The sequence below is a fragment of the Amphiura filiformis genome, chromosome 2 (assembly GCF_039555335.1).
Source record: "Amphiura filiformis chromosome 2, Afil_fr2py, whole genome shotgun sequence".
Lineage (NCBI taxonomy): Eukaryota > Metazoa > Echinodermata > Ophiuroidea > Amphilepidida > Amphiuridae > Amphiura > Amphiura filiformis.
Window position 1 is genome coordinate 24797400 of NC_092629.1, and position 14271 is coordinate 24811670.

At 37.5% G+C, this 14271-nt stretch overlaps 1 protein-coding gene across 1 annotated transcript in view; it reads left to right on the forward strand.

Moving 5' to 3' along the window:
• Nucleotides 1-14271, forward strand: part of LOC140135723 (uncharacterized) — a 32188-nt gene that overhangs the window by 375 nt on the left and 17542 nt on the right. The window contains exons 2-4 of the mRNA XM_072157326.1: nucleotides 5993-6087; nucleotides 8078-8572; nucleotides 9205-9402. Coding sequence (XP_072013427.1) covers nucleotides 6015-6087; nucleotides 8078-8572; nucleotides 9205-9402 — 766 coding nt within the window. The 5' untranslated portion in view covers nucleotides 5993-6014. The remainder of the gene's footprint in view (nucleotides 1-5992; nucleotides 6088-8077; nucleotides 8573-9204; nucleotides 9403-14271) is intronic.

Sequence of the window (14271 nt, forward strand, 5' to 3'; positions counted from 1 at the left end):
GTCTTTGTAGGCCTACAGAGCAAAGTTCGACACTCCCATAGAACTGCGTGTTAAATGGCGAAAATAACCAGTGGGTTTTCTTTCACTTAACCTTGTTATTTCAACCTAAAATGGACAGCAACCCTTCTCGTCAGTTATTACTAATATTATTTCAACATCTTGAATAAAGAATAACAAAATCAAAATTTGACAGAAATCGTACATTACGGCTTTAATATGATCATGGACATTTATTAGCCATAAGCCTTACGGCTAAATAATCTCAGTCCCATCAGGGCCCACAATTATTGCTTAGCCCCTTATGACTGCCCCTTAAGGGGCTAAGCAATAATTGTGGGCCCTGATGGGACTAAGAGCATGGAGAGGGTAAAATTGGGGGCACTTGCTGTATGCTCCCGGAAATTAGCCCCCCCCCCCTTTTTTTTTTTTTTGGATTTCGCAGCGGAAGACCCTCTAAATCTTGAAATTTGACCAAAATAAAACTCAGTTCAGTCCACCTCTTATAAACCCCTAAATTGCTCATTCCTCAATATGTTTTTTTCACGTCGGCCGAACCAAAATGCAAGGGCTTTTGATTTGAACTGTTCGTAGCTCCAAAAGACCCCATTTAATTTTCTGTTTGCAGTTCCAAAAGACCACCTTTAACCGGTACAATGTCAGCTCCCAAAGACCAGGGATATGTCTTGTATCCCGAGGCTACAAAGAGCCACCACCCCATTCCAGAGGAGCATACCCATGCTGAAAAATTGGAGTATAAATCCTGGGAAACATACATTTCACTATTCAGTATCGAAGTTACGTAATGTTACTATATGTCAACGGGATCACGCGCTAGAGTAATGAACCACGATCGAAATGATCACCACATAAAGTATATGGCACTCGAAGGCATACCAAAGTAGCGTGATCCGGTAACCAAGAGAATTACGTAACCACTTCGATGCTGAATAGTGGCATTAAGGGTACAGCCTATAGGAATAAAGACCAATCGAACATATTCTTGTTTATGCCATAATATTGTAGTCTTTCAACCCTTTCATAACTTCAGCTGTGTAACTTACGAAAATTCCAGCTAAAAAGTGGTTCTTTTAATTTTTGAAAATCTGGATTTTTCGTACTGATCATACTGTAATGATCACCAGACAATAATGTTCTAATCACACTATAGACTGTGTTGACATGAGACGTCAATTGCTAGGCAATTTCGGTCATATGCCCACGGATATGTTATGTTCAGTACGGTGTACCATGAGGAACATGCTAACTGAAAATAATTTTTGCAAACTTTGATAATTTTTTACAAACTCAAATTATTTTTTACAAACTCGAATAATTATTACAAACTTTAATGTTTGTTGTTGCAAACTTTAATATAATGTATTGTGCATGTAGAGGCCCATTTATTGTCGGATTTCTGTATTTAGATCACGCAGGGGACGCACCATTAGATTCTCAGGGGTGCATGGGAGTTTGGGTCAGGCAGAATTTTTTTGTATTTTTTATCGCCTCCAAAGGGAGGATTTATTTTCACCGCCTTTTTTTATTTATTTATTTATTTATTTTTCAATTATAATGTATACCTTTATACAAAGTTGGGTGGGAGAAATTTGTTTTACTCACCAGTGAGGAAAAAAAAAATTCCATCTCACTAGTGGGCGAAGTTGTTTTTTCGTCTCACTAGTGGGCGAAGTTTTTTTTCAAAAACTCCCATGCCCCTTGTAAATCAAATGGTGCGCCTCTTAACGCGGCTGTGTACTCTAGACATTGTGAAATTCGATGAAAGTGCAAAATGTGACCACTTTAAACTTCAACGGCCATTATTTCAATGTTCATTTTCTCGGTAAAATGACGATTTAGGTACACGATAACTCAATAAATACAGCATCTAGGTAAGCAAATATGATCATCGTAAAAAGCACGATTGACTCAAGAAACGGTTTTCTCATTTTTTATATTTTGGTCTATTTCCGATTTTAGGCATCATTTTGTGCAAATAGGCGTTTGTGAATTTTAAAAGTTCAATTTGATGTCTTATATGGTCAATATCTCAAAATATAAGGCCAATTGATATAAAAAAAAATATAAAAAACCGTTTTTGGAATGGAGCCTCAAGTTTGAGCTAAAAACAAAATAAAATATTTTGGAAAGAGTGTTTTTTGTTATGATGTACCTAACAAATATTGCCAAAAACTCACTTTTTGTGATTTTCTTCAGAATTGTTGTTTTTACCCCAAATCTGTATTTATATTAAGATTTATTGATGTCTTGCCTTCATAAAAATGTATACTTTTATATGTCTTGTGCGAATAATTACAAAGTTATTGCACTTTTACTACATGCATGGCTGAGAGTACACAGTCTCCTTAACAACAACTGGGCGCTATTAATACACATTAATGTTTTTAAGCAAATAAAATTCCAAAATATGGTACGTTTTCTGCCTTTGCTTGCCACGTGGTAAGCCTATGTTGAGGTTGCGATTATATGTTAAAAAAATTCAAGATGGATACCAACAAGTCGTGTGGCCGAGCGGTCTAAGACCCTTCTTTAAAAAAAAAAATCATATCGCATCGCGCATAGACTCAATCTCGATAGCCTGAGTCTCGCTGGGAGTCTTGCTCTCTCGTGAAAGTCGAACATTTGCAAAAAATATTTCAAGTTTGTAAAAAATTGTTTGAGTTTGTAGAAAGTTATTTGAGATTGTAAAAAAATTATTAGAGTTTGTAAAAAAAATATTTGAGTTTGTAGAAAATCATTTCAGTTTGCAAAAAAATATTTGAGTTTGTGAAAAATTATTTTAAGTTTGCATGTCCCTGATGGTACACCGTTGTTCAGGGACCGTGCTTTTAAAAAACCCGCCAGATCGCAATCAGGCCATTGACCTGTGTAGTGGTCATACGTTGCTCGCTCAACCATAACATCATGACTGTCCCTAATAGCTACTCATTAATAATGCGTTGCGTCAGGTCATGGACTCTATTCAATAATTGTAATCCTTTCTTTAAGGTCAATAGATGAAAGGGAGACCTTGAAAAACAGACGTGTGTTTCTAGATAATATTTTATCATCCAAGCTGGTGATCTAGGATATTTCTAGGAGGCGACACTTATTAATTCATACCGCTCACATCTTTCTTCATCCAATGGACTTTGGGGAACTGCTGAGATAATAAGTGGATGTTACAATCTAATCGGCTACAATCGGCATAGTTGATGATATCTGATTCTGATAATTCACTAGTAGCAGCGAAATTACAGCGCTTTGTATCCTCTTTGTGCACTATATAAATCTTATATGGATTCATGTTATTTATTTATTTTATAAATATTTCTTGTAAACACAATCTAATGTGGTGCTCACTACATGTAGAAGGCCTGGTCTGCAAATGTTCAGTGCATAAATCTAGTAAAGATAAAGCTTCATATGTTTAGTGTAATCAAATGAAATACCAAAGCTGGATATTATACAATCGTGATGCATTCCTTCTTGTTATGGACGACAAGTATTAACTTTGATATTATTATGGCAATATCCATTCCCTTCTCAATTGATTATGCTTTCTTTTCGAAAAATAAACCATGAGGCCTAGAGGCCATGATATAAACCTATATTCGGTATGCGGAAACCTTCCACGGTTAGGGCGGCGCTTGCACTCGCATATTCGCTAAACTGCCGCCTCCTTCATTTGCCAACCTTTATCGAGGGGCGTGTTTGAGGTTTTATAGTCATACATGTAGGCCTACCATTTTTCACCCTGATGTGGCAGTCAACGTCAACGCGTTGAAGCAGCTGTTTCGTTCGCGCATCTATGTGGCGTATTAAGCGTGTGCATGTGTACACCAGCGCTTTGACCGAACGCTAGTAATTATTTGGCTGTGCCCAATTAAATGCTCACTGTACTGACATCACTACCACATCAGGATGAAAAATCGCATATCGCAAACCAGCCAAATTTGTCATAGGTTTGAATTGTAATAGGAAAACCGTGAATATATGGTCTCAAACTCTGAAACAACTGAGCAGAAACGTGTCCTTTTTACTGGTTTAAAGTGAGTCTGTAGCTGTCGCCATTTTTGGAATATAATACAACATTCTCTGGCCAAACATCGGGTTAAATGTAAGTAAATAGTTCAAATCGTCTAAATTCAATAATATCAAACAGTCACGGACATTAAGTCAAGGCTACATGAGAAGTTTGGGGTAGGTCACGCATTTCCTTGGTATAAAAAACAGCCAAAAGGATGTCCAAAATTCCTCTTTTATCACAACGCGATTTATTACGAAACAGCATTTTCATAGGGCATACGCTGGTTCTTTCAATTCTAATTTAAAATCTGTTCGTCACATGCAGTCTGATTTGGTATCTATGTTTTCATCAAAGTCTTGGGAACTAATGTGGACAGTAGTTTCGTTTAAAAACGGATACTGTTTAAAATATCAGTATTTACGCGAAAGCGACATTTTGAGTGTGTAAAATGCATTGAAAATTGTCGGCTAAAGAATGCATAAATTAAAATCGCGAACAGTAATAGCAACAATAACTATCTACATTCCAAGCGGAAACGCTTTTCATAAGCATACCACTTATTTTTGGGCAATCGCTGCAACCGAAATATGAAATTCCAGGCCATCTGTAAAAAAGAGCGTGAGCATATTTTACTATGAACTTGGGACATCAAAACACATGTTTTAATTGGTGTCAGACCTATATGAATGATACGATAATTATGCCCCCAATAATGGCTTTCATTTGAACTATTATTTGTTAAACTGCTATTTTTACTTTTTGAGAAATTAATGAATTTATCGAAAAACTCGACGGAGAGTGTCACCGTAACAGCTACATGCCTTAAAGTGTGGAACAAACTTTCATATGATATACATGTACACATACGTTTGCATAAAGTTAATTTCAATTCAAGGTTAACATCATATCAATGTGAATCATATTGTACAGTATTCAGTAATATACCGTATTGTTCCTAATAAATGCCCAGTCTCTATTAAACGCCCACCCCTAAAATTTTCATAAAATTGAAAAAGCAATAAAATTACCGTTATTAAGGTGGTATTTGAGGCATTATTGGAAAAAAATTTTGGGGGAAAATAGTGTGCCCTTATATAATCCAACACAGTCTGCAAAATATGCAAAATGCAGAGCTCTACTGTCCTAATGATGAATTAATCGGACCGCTATAGGATGCAAGATTGGTATTAATTATTGCATTTAAGCTGCACAGTGGATTAATGGTTTTGCTTCCACCCGGACAGCCAAACAAGCAGACAAACAAACAACCAGTAACATAAGCCCCTCATTCTGTGTGGGGCCAAAAATAGCAATTTTTCATGCGCAGATCCAGTTTAACATAATTTTTGACCATTTTGGCTTCAAAATGGCAAATTTGAGCATGCATTATAGTTAGAAAGAAGGAAAGTTATCCTGGGAGTGAAAGACACTCTATTCACTCTGCTTCACAGATTTTACACCAACCTCCATCCTCAATGTCAAAAAAGAACTTATGCCACTGACTCCGGGGGAGGAACTACCACTTTGGAGGTGACGTATATGTATATGGCTGTTAAGACCCCCTTTTTCAGCATCGTGCTGTCACCTGAAGACCCCCCCCCCCATATTTATTTTTCGAACGCATGCTCTGTCACCCAAAGATCCCATTTAAAAAAAGCCATATTCTCACCCAATGCCCCCCCCCCCCCATTTAGGTCCAAACGGTACTAGTCTCTCACTCAGTGACCCCATATTTTGTACATTTTGCTCTCACCCAATTCCAAAAATTGTGCTCTCACCCAATTTCCCCCTATTTTTTTATATTTTGCTTTCACCAAATGCCCCTTACTGTCAAAGTGTCAAGCCTACACCTATATCCATTATATACTGAAGTGAGCTGCACCCCCTTCCATTCCTTCCCCTCCCCCCTCCCCCAGACTACCTTTTCAACATGAGTACACAATTGTTCTGTATTTCAATTCTCAGGTGAACTTCTACATGTATACATATGTGCATAGAGATGGGGAGTCATAATGCAAAAACCGACAAACTGGTCACTGCTGTACATCATGACCAATCAGGTAAAATTGTGTGTCCGTCCCCACGTTTGGTTTAGATATTTTGTGCCATGTACCTGACAAAGTTAATGTTCAAAATTAAGATGGTTATAAGGCTAAAAGGAGATTCACAGTACAATTCTGGTTGATTTCTGCCTGGTAGATGGACCTAGCCAGCCCAGTAAAAGCCATCTGGGCAGGGGGGGGGGAGCCTTTTTGGGGTAGCCGGTGGGGGTTTTAATTCTTAAAGCCATATAATATTGGAATTCATTGTTTCCCATGATAATGGTAAAACAATAACAGTAGTATGTGTAAATACTGGTAATAAAGTTTAAGCAGAACTTTTTTGAATGACCCTCGTATGTACTATTTAAATGTAGATATTTATATAGCGCTTTATGCCGTAAATAGCCTCAAAGTGCTTTACAGTTATTCCGCCGTTATTAGAATATATCGGAACCACGTTTGCTGCCTGCAAATGGCGCAGGGTTCATCAGTACAACGACTGTGACTACCCCTAACAGCTTCCCATTGCACCTGGGTGGGGTGAGGCAAGCGAGACAAAGCGCCTTGCCCAAGGGCGCAACACGGTGGCGGGACGGGGACTCGAACCCACGCACGTAAAGCAGGCTCTCAGATTATGAGTCCAAGGGTCTTTTTATCTTTTCAGTTTCCGTAACTCTATTGTTCAGATACGAAAACGCAAGGGATTCAGTAAGTTTACTGTAATCTGACTTCATTGTTGACTCTGAAGTACCAATCAGCTTATTTCAATAGAGGTAATTGCCTGTGTCAATAAAGCCCATAAAGGCTGGAGATAAAATAGTATTGAACACCGGTGTCCGACCGCTGTTTTAATGGTCTAGCGCCCTCTCGTGTTTGACAGTGATAAATTGATTCACATTATTATGACAAAATGCAAATCCGAATGAAAAGGTCCACTTTTTTCTGTAAAAACGTTGAAAATAAGCCCTTCAATCACAAAAGGTCCGCTTATGAGCCTGTCGCGCCCCATTGCACTTGTGCAGGGCCACAGTGTCGCCCTTCCCTCGTATCAATGTCTATCTCCCTATTTTGCTTCCTCCTGCCCCCCCAATGATCAGGCTCCCCACTCCCTCCCCGATCCCTACTCTCTCCTCTCGAGCTTTCTCTTTCTAGCCTTTCCGTCTCTCCCTCTCCTCTCTTTCTTCCTCACCCCTCCCACTTTCGCTTGTTCAGTCTCAACTTAAGTATCTCCTCCTCCTCCTCCCTCCCCTCGCGAAATTTATCAGTATGATCCATGACTGAAAATAAGCTCTGCAAAAATAAACATTTAAAATAAACCCGAGTCTTGCATATAGGCGCAACCAATTATCAGATTAGCTTGCCATGAATAGAATACATTATCTTTGCTCCAATGCAAATTCTTTTGTATTGCATTTCAATATAAAACATGATTACCAAATCACCACTTGTACGCGCCACATTGGGAGATATTTGACTATTTTAGACGCTCGTTTCATCGCCAATATGAAAGACTCATTGCTTATAACTTGGCAACATGGTCAGTATATATTTCAATGCAAGACTTTTTTACGATCCACTTACGTCTAGGCGTAAGTACATATACACCAAACACAAGTCAATTGAAGCCGTACAATTTACCGCGAATTTAGGACCGTAAAATTTAGACTCTTCTTTTGTCTAGATTGGCACCCAACCGCACATCTCAAGGTTTTATGTAAAAAATCAATATAACTTACTAAAACGAAAACTGAAATTCACGAGCTTCAAATTTTCAGTAACTAACAAAAGGCTAGAATAAAAGATTGGTCATACCTGGGAGACTACCACTTCAGAATAACAATGACTTACAAAAACTATTACGGATACGGAAACAGAAACTGAAAAGATAAAACGACGGCAAGGCCGTAACCACTGAGCCACCATTTGAGCTTATTTGGACCTCTGTCTAAAATGAAAATTCAAAAATACTTACTTTCATAAAAGTGTATTTTATTTTCCCCTTTTTCAGAAGTATTCCAGGATACAAGCCCACACTCCTCACAAATAACAAACACCGGTAGAAAATGCCCAATTGAGTCTACAAATGGAAATGTTCCAATACATTCCCCCCATGTGACAGACTTGCCAATTGCCAAGGTGATGACTGTTGAATCATCACTTTCCAGTGAAATATCCGGAGCTCAAAATGGTGGCTCGTTTTCACAAACATCAACACCAACAATGGCTTGTGGGGATCAGGAATCAAGCACACCACCTGTATCAAGTGCAAGCACAAAAAAGCCAGCTTCGTCATGTGTACAACAATCAGGGGGACAACAAAGTCCAAATCATGTATTAGCTTTGATGAGACCAACATCCTTCCTTGAACCAGAACTGGCAACAGCAGTTGAACAGCAAATTCAGAACCTGGCAGGAATTAGTGGTAGTGTAGACTTAGTAAGCAGCCTCAATGGGTCTATCCAATGTCAACAAACACCAAACTGTGAAGAGATTGTCCAAAATGGTAAGAAAATATTATTTTACTGTATTCAACCTAATTAGTTCATGGGCAAAATCTTGTGGTTTTTTTTAAGGTCTATACCTATAGGGGTCATGAATTGCTATGATAGCCATTCCAGTATGGTAGCTTTGTGATAGAAATCCAAGATGGCATCCAAAATGGCCACCGTTTTGACCTCGTAGCCTAATTTAGATGCTATTAACCCATTTAAGGTCCTATCTTAATCTTATCCAAGTAAGGTGTCAATGTCATATTAAAGATAATAATATTTCATATCCATCGATACTTAATTTTAGGGGTTCTGTTTCAAATTTGACCCATTTTGGGTTAAAAAACTGCAGTTTTCAGTGATTTTTTAGACACTGTTTTGATTGTGTCCAATATTTATCTAAAATTTGACATTATCTGATATTATGTGATCACTTGGTCAAAAAATCAGTTTGGAACTCTGATTCGTTTTTGATTTGTGATGTGTCAAAGTTCACTGACCAGGCACTTTAAGATGCTCCTTTAGTACTGGTACTAATATTTTAATACTAATAATGTAATGTGAAATGAAGCAAAGAACACTTCCATTTCAAATATAACCATTTTGAACCAATATTCAAATAAGTTTGTTGTAATACTTTCTTCAGGAATGTCAAATACCATCAGTGAAGTGCAAGATACACAAGACAGCATACAAGTAGCAGATACAAGTGATCACCAACCTCACCAGACCATCGGATGTAATGATATGTATAAAGTGGAGGGAAATAACACTAAAATTGGACATGAATACCATTTTACTGGACCAGTGACATTTAACAGTGGAACTCCAATTTCACAAATTGGTAAGTTGTGTCAAGATACATGTAGATCCTATCCCTTACCAAAGTGAATGCCTTCGCTATGCAGTTTCTATGCAGTCGTAGATGCAGTTATTTTATGTAGTCGGTTTAAGTAGTCGAAATGATCTTCATATGCATCGACATGTCCATATTATGCCTTCAAAGACAGGATATATGCCTTCGAAGGCTTATTTGCAGTCGCTATGCCTTCCCACAGCAAAGTTAATATGCAAATTAGCTATGCCTTCATTGGTCGACTGCATAGCTATGCCGTCATTGGCCGACTGCATAGCTATGCCTTCATTGGTCGACTGCATAGCTATGCCTTCATTAGTCGACATGTCTTCGACTGCTTTCTATGCAGTCGAAGACATAACTACATGGTAGAACTGCATGATTAAGTAGTCATTTGTCTTTGACTGCATAAAGACTGCATATATTATGCAGTTTTGAATGGTAAGGGTACTTATATGCTAACGTTTGAAACAAGCAAATGTTCATGCTCAAGTACACTCACCCCTACACACACACACCCTCACCGCCACTCGCGTAGGCAGGAAAACGAGGACCTAATTTTTCACTTGATTTAAAACATACTAACCGAGGACTCACACATCCGTTCTTAATCGCCATACCGTGGACCTCACTCACACACACCAGACAACGTACTATCCAACCGTGGACCGTCCTATACCACCCATAGGTGGACCCGTTTTAAATGCATTTTTACGTTATTTGCGATGTCTTGGATATATTTAAAACACCGAGGACCTCCACGATCACGGGGTGTCCTCATTTGACATGTGTGTATCCTTGTGTGTGTCCTCGTTTGCCTGCCTACGTAAACGCACACCTACACACCCCCACCCCTCACCCACACAACCAGACTGATAAATTCCCTCCCCTGCCACCCCCCCCCCACACACACACACCCCTTGAAATTTTCAGAGTGCATATATAATTATATTGTGTGGATGATGTACATGACTATGACAGTACGGATGTGCAAATAGTAAATCAACTTACTCTATGTGTCGCTGCTCTGTTGTGCCTTTGCCACTTTGCTTGTAGACTACCCCGTAGTCCACTTGCCCATTGTGCATACTCTGAATATTGTATTTAAGCTTAAAACTCTGATTTAATTAATGTGTGCACAATTGGGCTATTCCATTTGAAATCCACACACCCCCTGTGGAAGATTTTGGAATTCCAACCAAAATCATCAGTTTGAGTCGTCGACATTCCAACTGGAATTGAGGTCAGATTTCATCTGAAATAGTACGGCAAGGGTGTGGAAGATTTTGGAATTCCAACCAAAATCAACAGTTTGAGTCATTCCAGATCTGGAATTGAAGTTGACATTTCAACTGGAATTAAGGTCAAAATCCAAATCTTCCACAGGGTATCCGACTGAAAGTTAAATTTCCCACTCAAAAACATCTGAAATAGTACCAAAATCAACAGGTTGAGTCGTCAATATTCCAACTGGAATTGAGGTACTGAAGTACAAATCTTCCACAGGGTAATTCAAAAACATGTATATTTCAACCCAAAAACATGTAAATTTCCAACTGGAATTGAAGATTTACTCTGAAAAGGGTGTGGAAGATTTTGGAAATCCAACCAAAATCATCAATTTGAGTCTTCCAGATTTTCATTATATGAAAAGTGCATGTTTGGAATTCCAGCTTTTCATAGTACCTTAGTATTGGTATAAAATCACTATATCTGATCTTCTTATTTGCTAGTAATCATGGTTTCAAACCATCAAATGCTGGATCTAATGAGACTACATGCTCCCAGTCCCCGCACTCCGTGTATCCGCGAGTAGTTGTGAAATTTGAAAACCCAGACCTGAAACTTTTCAGTTACTTTTGTTGCTCAAATTCATACATTAAAAAAAAATTCAGCCCAATTGGAGTTATTTTATTACCAATTTTTGACGCTGTCTTTCAGTGTTTTTTTTGTTTGAGCATTTAGCTCTGAAAACCTGGGGGGGTCAATCCCATTATAGCATGTACACCATCCACGATAATCAACTTTTGAAAAGCACCCTAAACAAGGATTTAACCCTTGCCTAAAACGTTACCATAAACAGGTAACACGCACCTGTTTTTTCACACCCTAAACAGGGATTTTATTCCTTGCATCAAATTTCATTTCCGCATATTAGCAATTGCAATTTTGCTACCCTTTTTCCCCAAAATTTCATGCTTTTACACCCTAAACACGATACGCGCGTAATTTTAATAATTAGTCATAAAATTTGTATTATATCGTGAATTTCAAAAATGAAAATTATTTGATATCAGAAAGACATTCTTCGTATTCAGAATGCAATTCGATATGTCTGATGTGCTCTCATGTCCCACAAAAAATACTGTAGAATCGCTCATTCCAGATCCCTTAAACAAAAGTTTATGGTACAAATTTGTGCGACGTGCCTAATATTTGCCAAAAAGCTATATAAAATTGTGTGAAATATGGTTTGTGCAAAAATAGAATGAATAGGCTGGCATGAAGGCTCTTTTTAGGCTAAAAAGCTACATAGATGTCAACTTGATGCATGGGGGACGATTGTCAATACCCCCTTATCAAAATTTTTAGGGAATTATATAAAAACGAAGCTAAACTATTATAAATGATGAAAACAAAATCCATGTTTTGTCAAGAAGTGGTAAATTTCTTGACTTTTGTTTCACTATGTCTTGAATGAAACTTCGAAGGAAATTCTAGACATAATTAAGTAAAGACAAGAAATTTGCCATTTCTTGACTAAACTGTTATACAAAACTTATTGTTGCTGCATAGTGAAAACAAGCTTCATTTTAATATGAGTAACAGTTTTAAAGAGTTAAACTTAGGCCTACACCTAATTATAATGTTCTAATGTTTTGGCCTAAATTATTTTTTGGTGTAATATTGTAAATATTTATATTTATTGCCAGATTAAAAAAAAGTATAGTGAAATTGAATAGAGACTATATTAAACAAAAACAATCCATTTTTTTTAAATATATTTTTTTGCCATTTTAATGTGATTTAAAAATATAAAGCTGTGGAAATTTAGTGAAAAGGGGGAGAATGTGGGACTCGAATACAGGGCCTTCCAAGTCAGTGGCATAGATTTGTATTTGATATGGTAGGGGGACTGGGGTTGGAAAACAATTCTTTAAGTGTGAAACTAAACCTACCCACAGAATAAGTTTATGGTAGAAATTCGCACGAAGCACCTAATATTTGCCATATTGAAGCTAAATTGTGTGAAATATGGTTTATACAAGAATAGAATAAATAGACGCAAAGGCTATTTTTAGGCCAAAAATCCGCATACAGATATCAACATGATGCATGGGGAGGATTGTATAGATCATACCCTCTTATCAAAATATTGGGGAATTATACATGTACGAAGCTAAAATATTATAAATGATGAAAATGAATTTGTTTTCACCCTTGACACCAAATCTTTTTGTTGACCCGACATGGAGCAATTTTTTTAAATATTTTTTTTAGTCTGAGGTGGAGGTGTGGAGCTAATTTATTTTCCCCCTCAGATAGCGAGATAATTTTTTCCGAGAAACCACAATATCATAATATTGAAAGTTACACATAATGCTAAAAAAAAAGGGGGGGAAGGTAATTAACTGACCAACCTTTGGCACAGTTGGAAAATTGTTCATGATAAAATTATATAGCAATCCCCAAAATGTTTATATAATCTTGAACATAGGCTTCAAAATGCAACAACTTCAATTGCACTACTTATCCTAGAATTGCTTTTCAAATTTGGTCTTTATCAGATTGCTTTCACAAAAATGTGCTATTGGCATGGTTTTCTTATATGCCTACATGTATACATGCAGTGTTCGAATTTAGGAAAAATAAATTGTCCCACGGACAACCAGATTACAATTTCTGGTTGTCCGTGTAAGTTTTTGGCTGTCCGTAGGCCTACAAATGTGACTTTTGGCTAGATTTATGGTTGTCTGGCGGACAACCAAATCAGTATTTTTGGTTGTCCGGCGACTTTTTTAGTTGTCCCGGGCAACCGGACAACCAAAATTTCGAACGCTGTATACATGTATTTATTTATTTATTCAAATTTCTCTGCCATCACAAATAACAACATACGAGGGATGGTCAATATATTCCTGCAACTATTATTTATCTCTGCTAAGCATGACTTTGATGACTAGTTTGTAGTTTTTGTACCCTTGTCTTTCAAAACAAATGTGTATTACTATTAGCCAAGTCGAATTCTTGATTACGTAATGACATTAGCATAAACACAATAGCATATGGACACTGCCTGATATATCATAGTGGTGAAAAATAGTGGAGAAAATAATGAGTCAAATTGAGGTATTGTTACATAATTCTAAATATCTCGAGAATAAAATTATGGAATCTGGTGCGGTTTTGCAATTTGGTAGACCGATTACACAGGGTTGATGCTATACTCTATTAGACCTATACTATAGAGGTTATCCACTTCACTCATGTGTGACTTCTAACAAAAGACGCTGATTCCCGTAGTATTCCTCATTCAAAGGAATTCAATACACGACCTCGGAGTTACCTGCATGACTTTGGCGGGCTATTTTGAAACAGCCATGGTTACACATGCAGGTACTTCTTTTGAAAGTCCTAAACAAGGTATAGCAGTCGCTGATAGGATATGCAGCTTATAGAACACGGATAACCTCTATTTTTATTAGAGATAGGGGATCATGTTGAATATCTCCAATTTTGAGTAGGCGATATCACGCATTGTTCTTTACATAATAAGAAATAGCAAGATTAAAATGGTACCAGGTTCGATAAGGTAAAATGGGAGGTCCCCGTGGGGAATTCGCAAACATTTCTTCC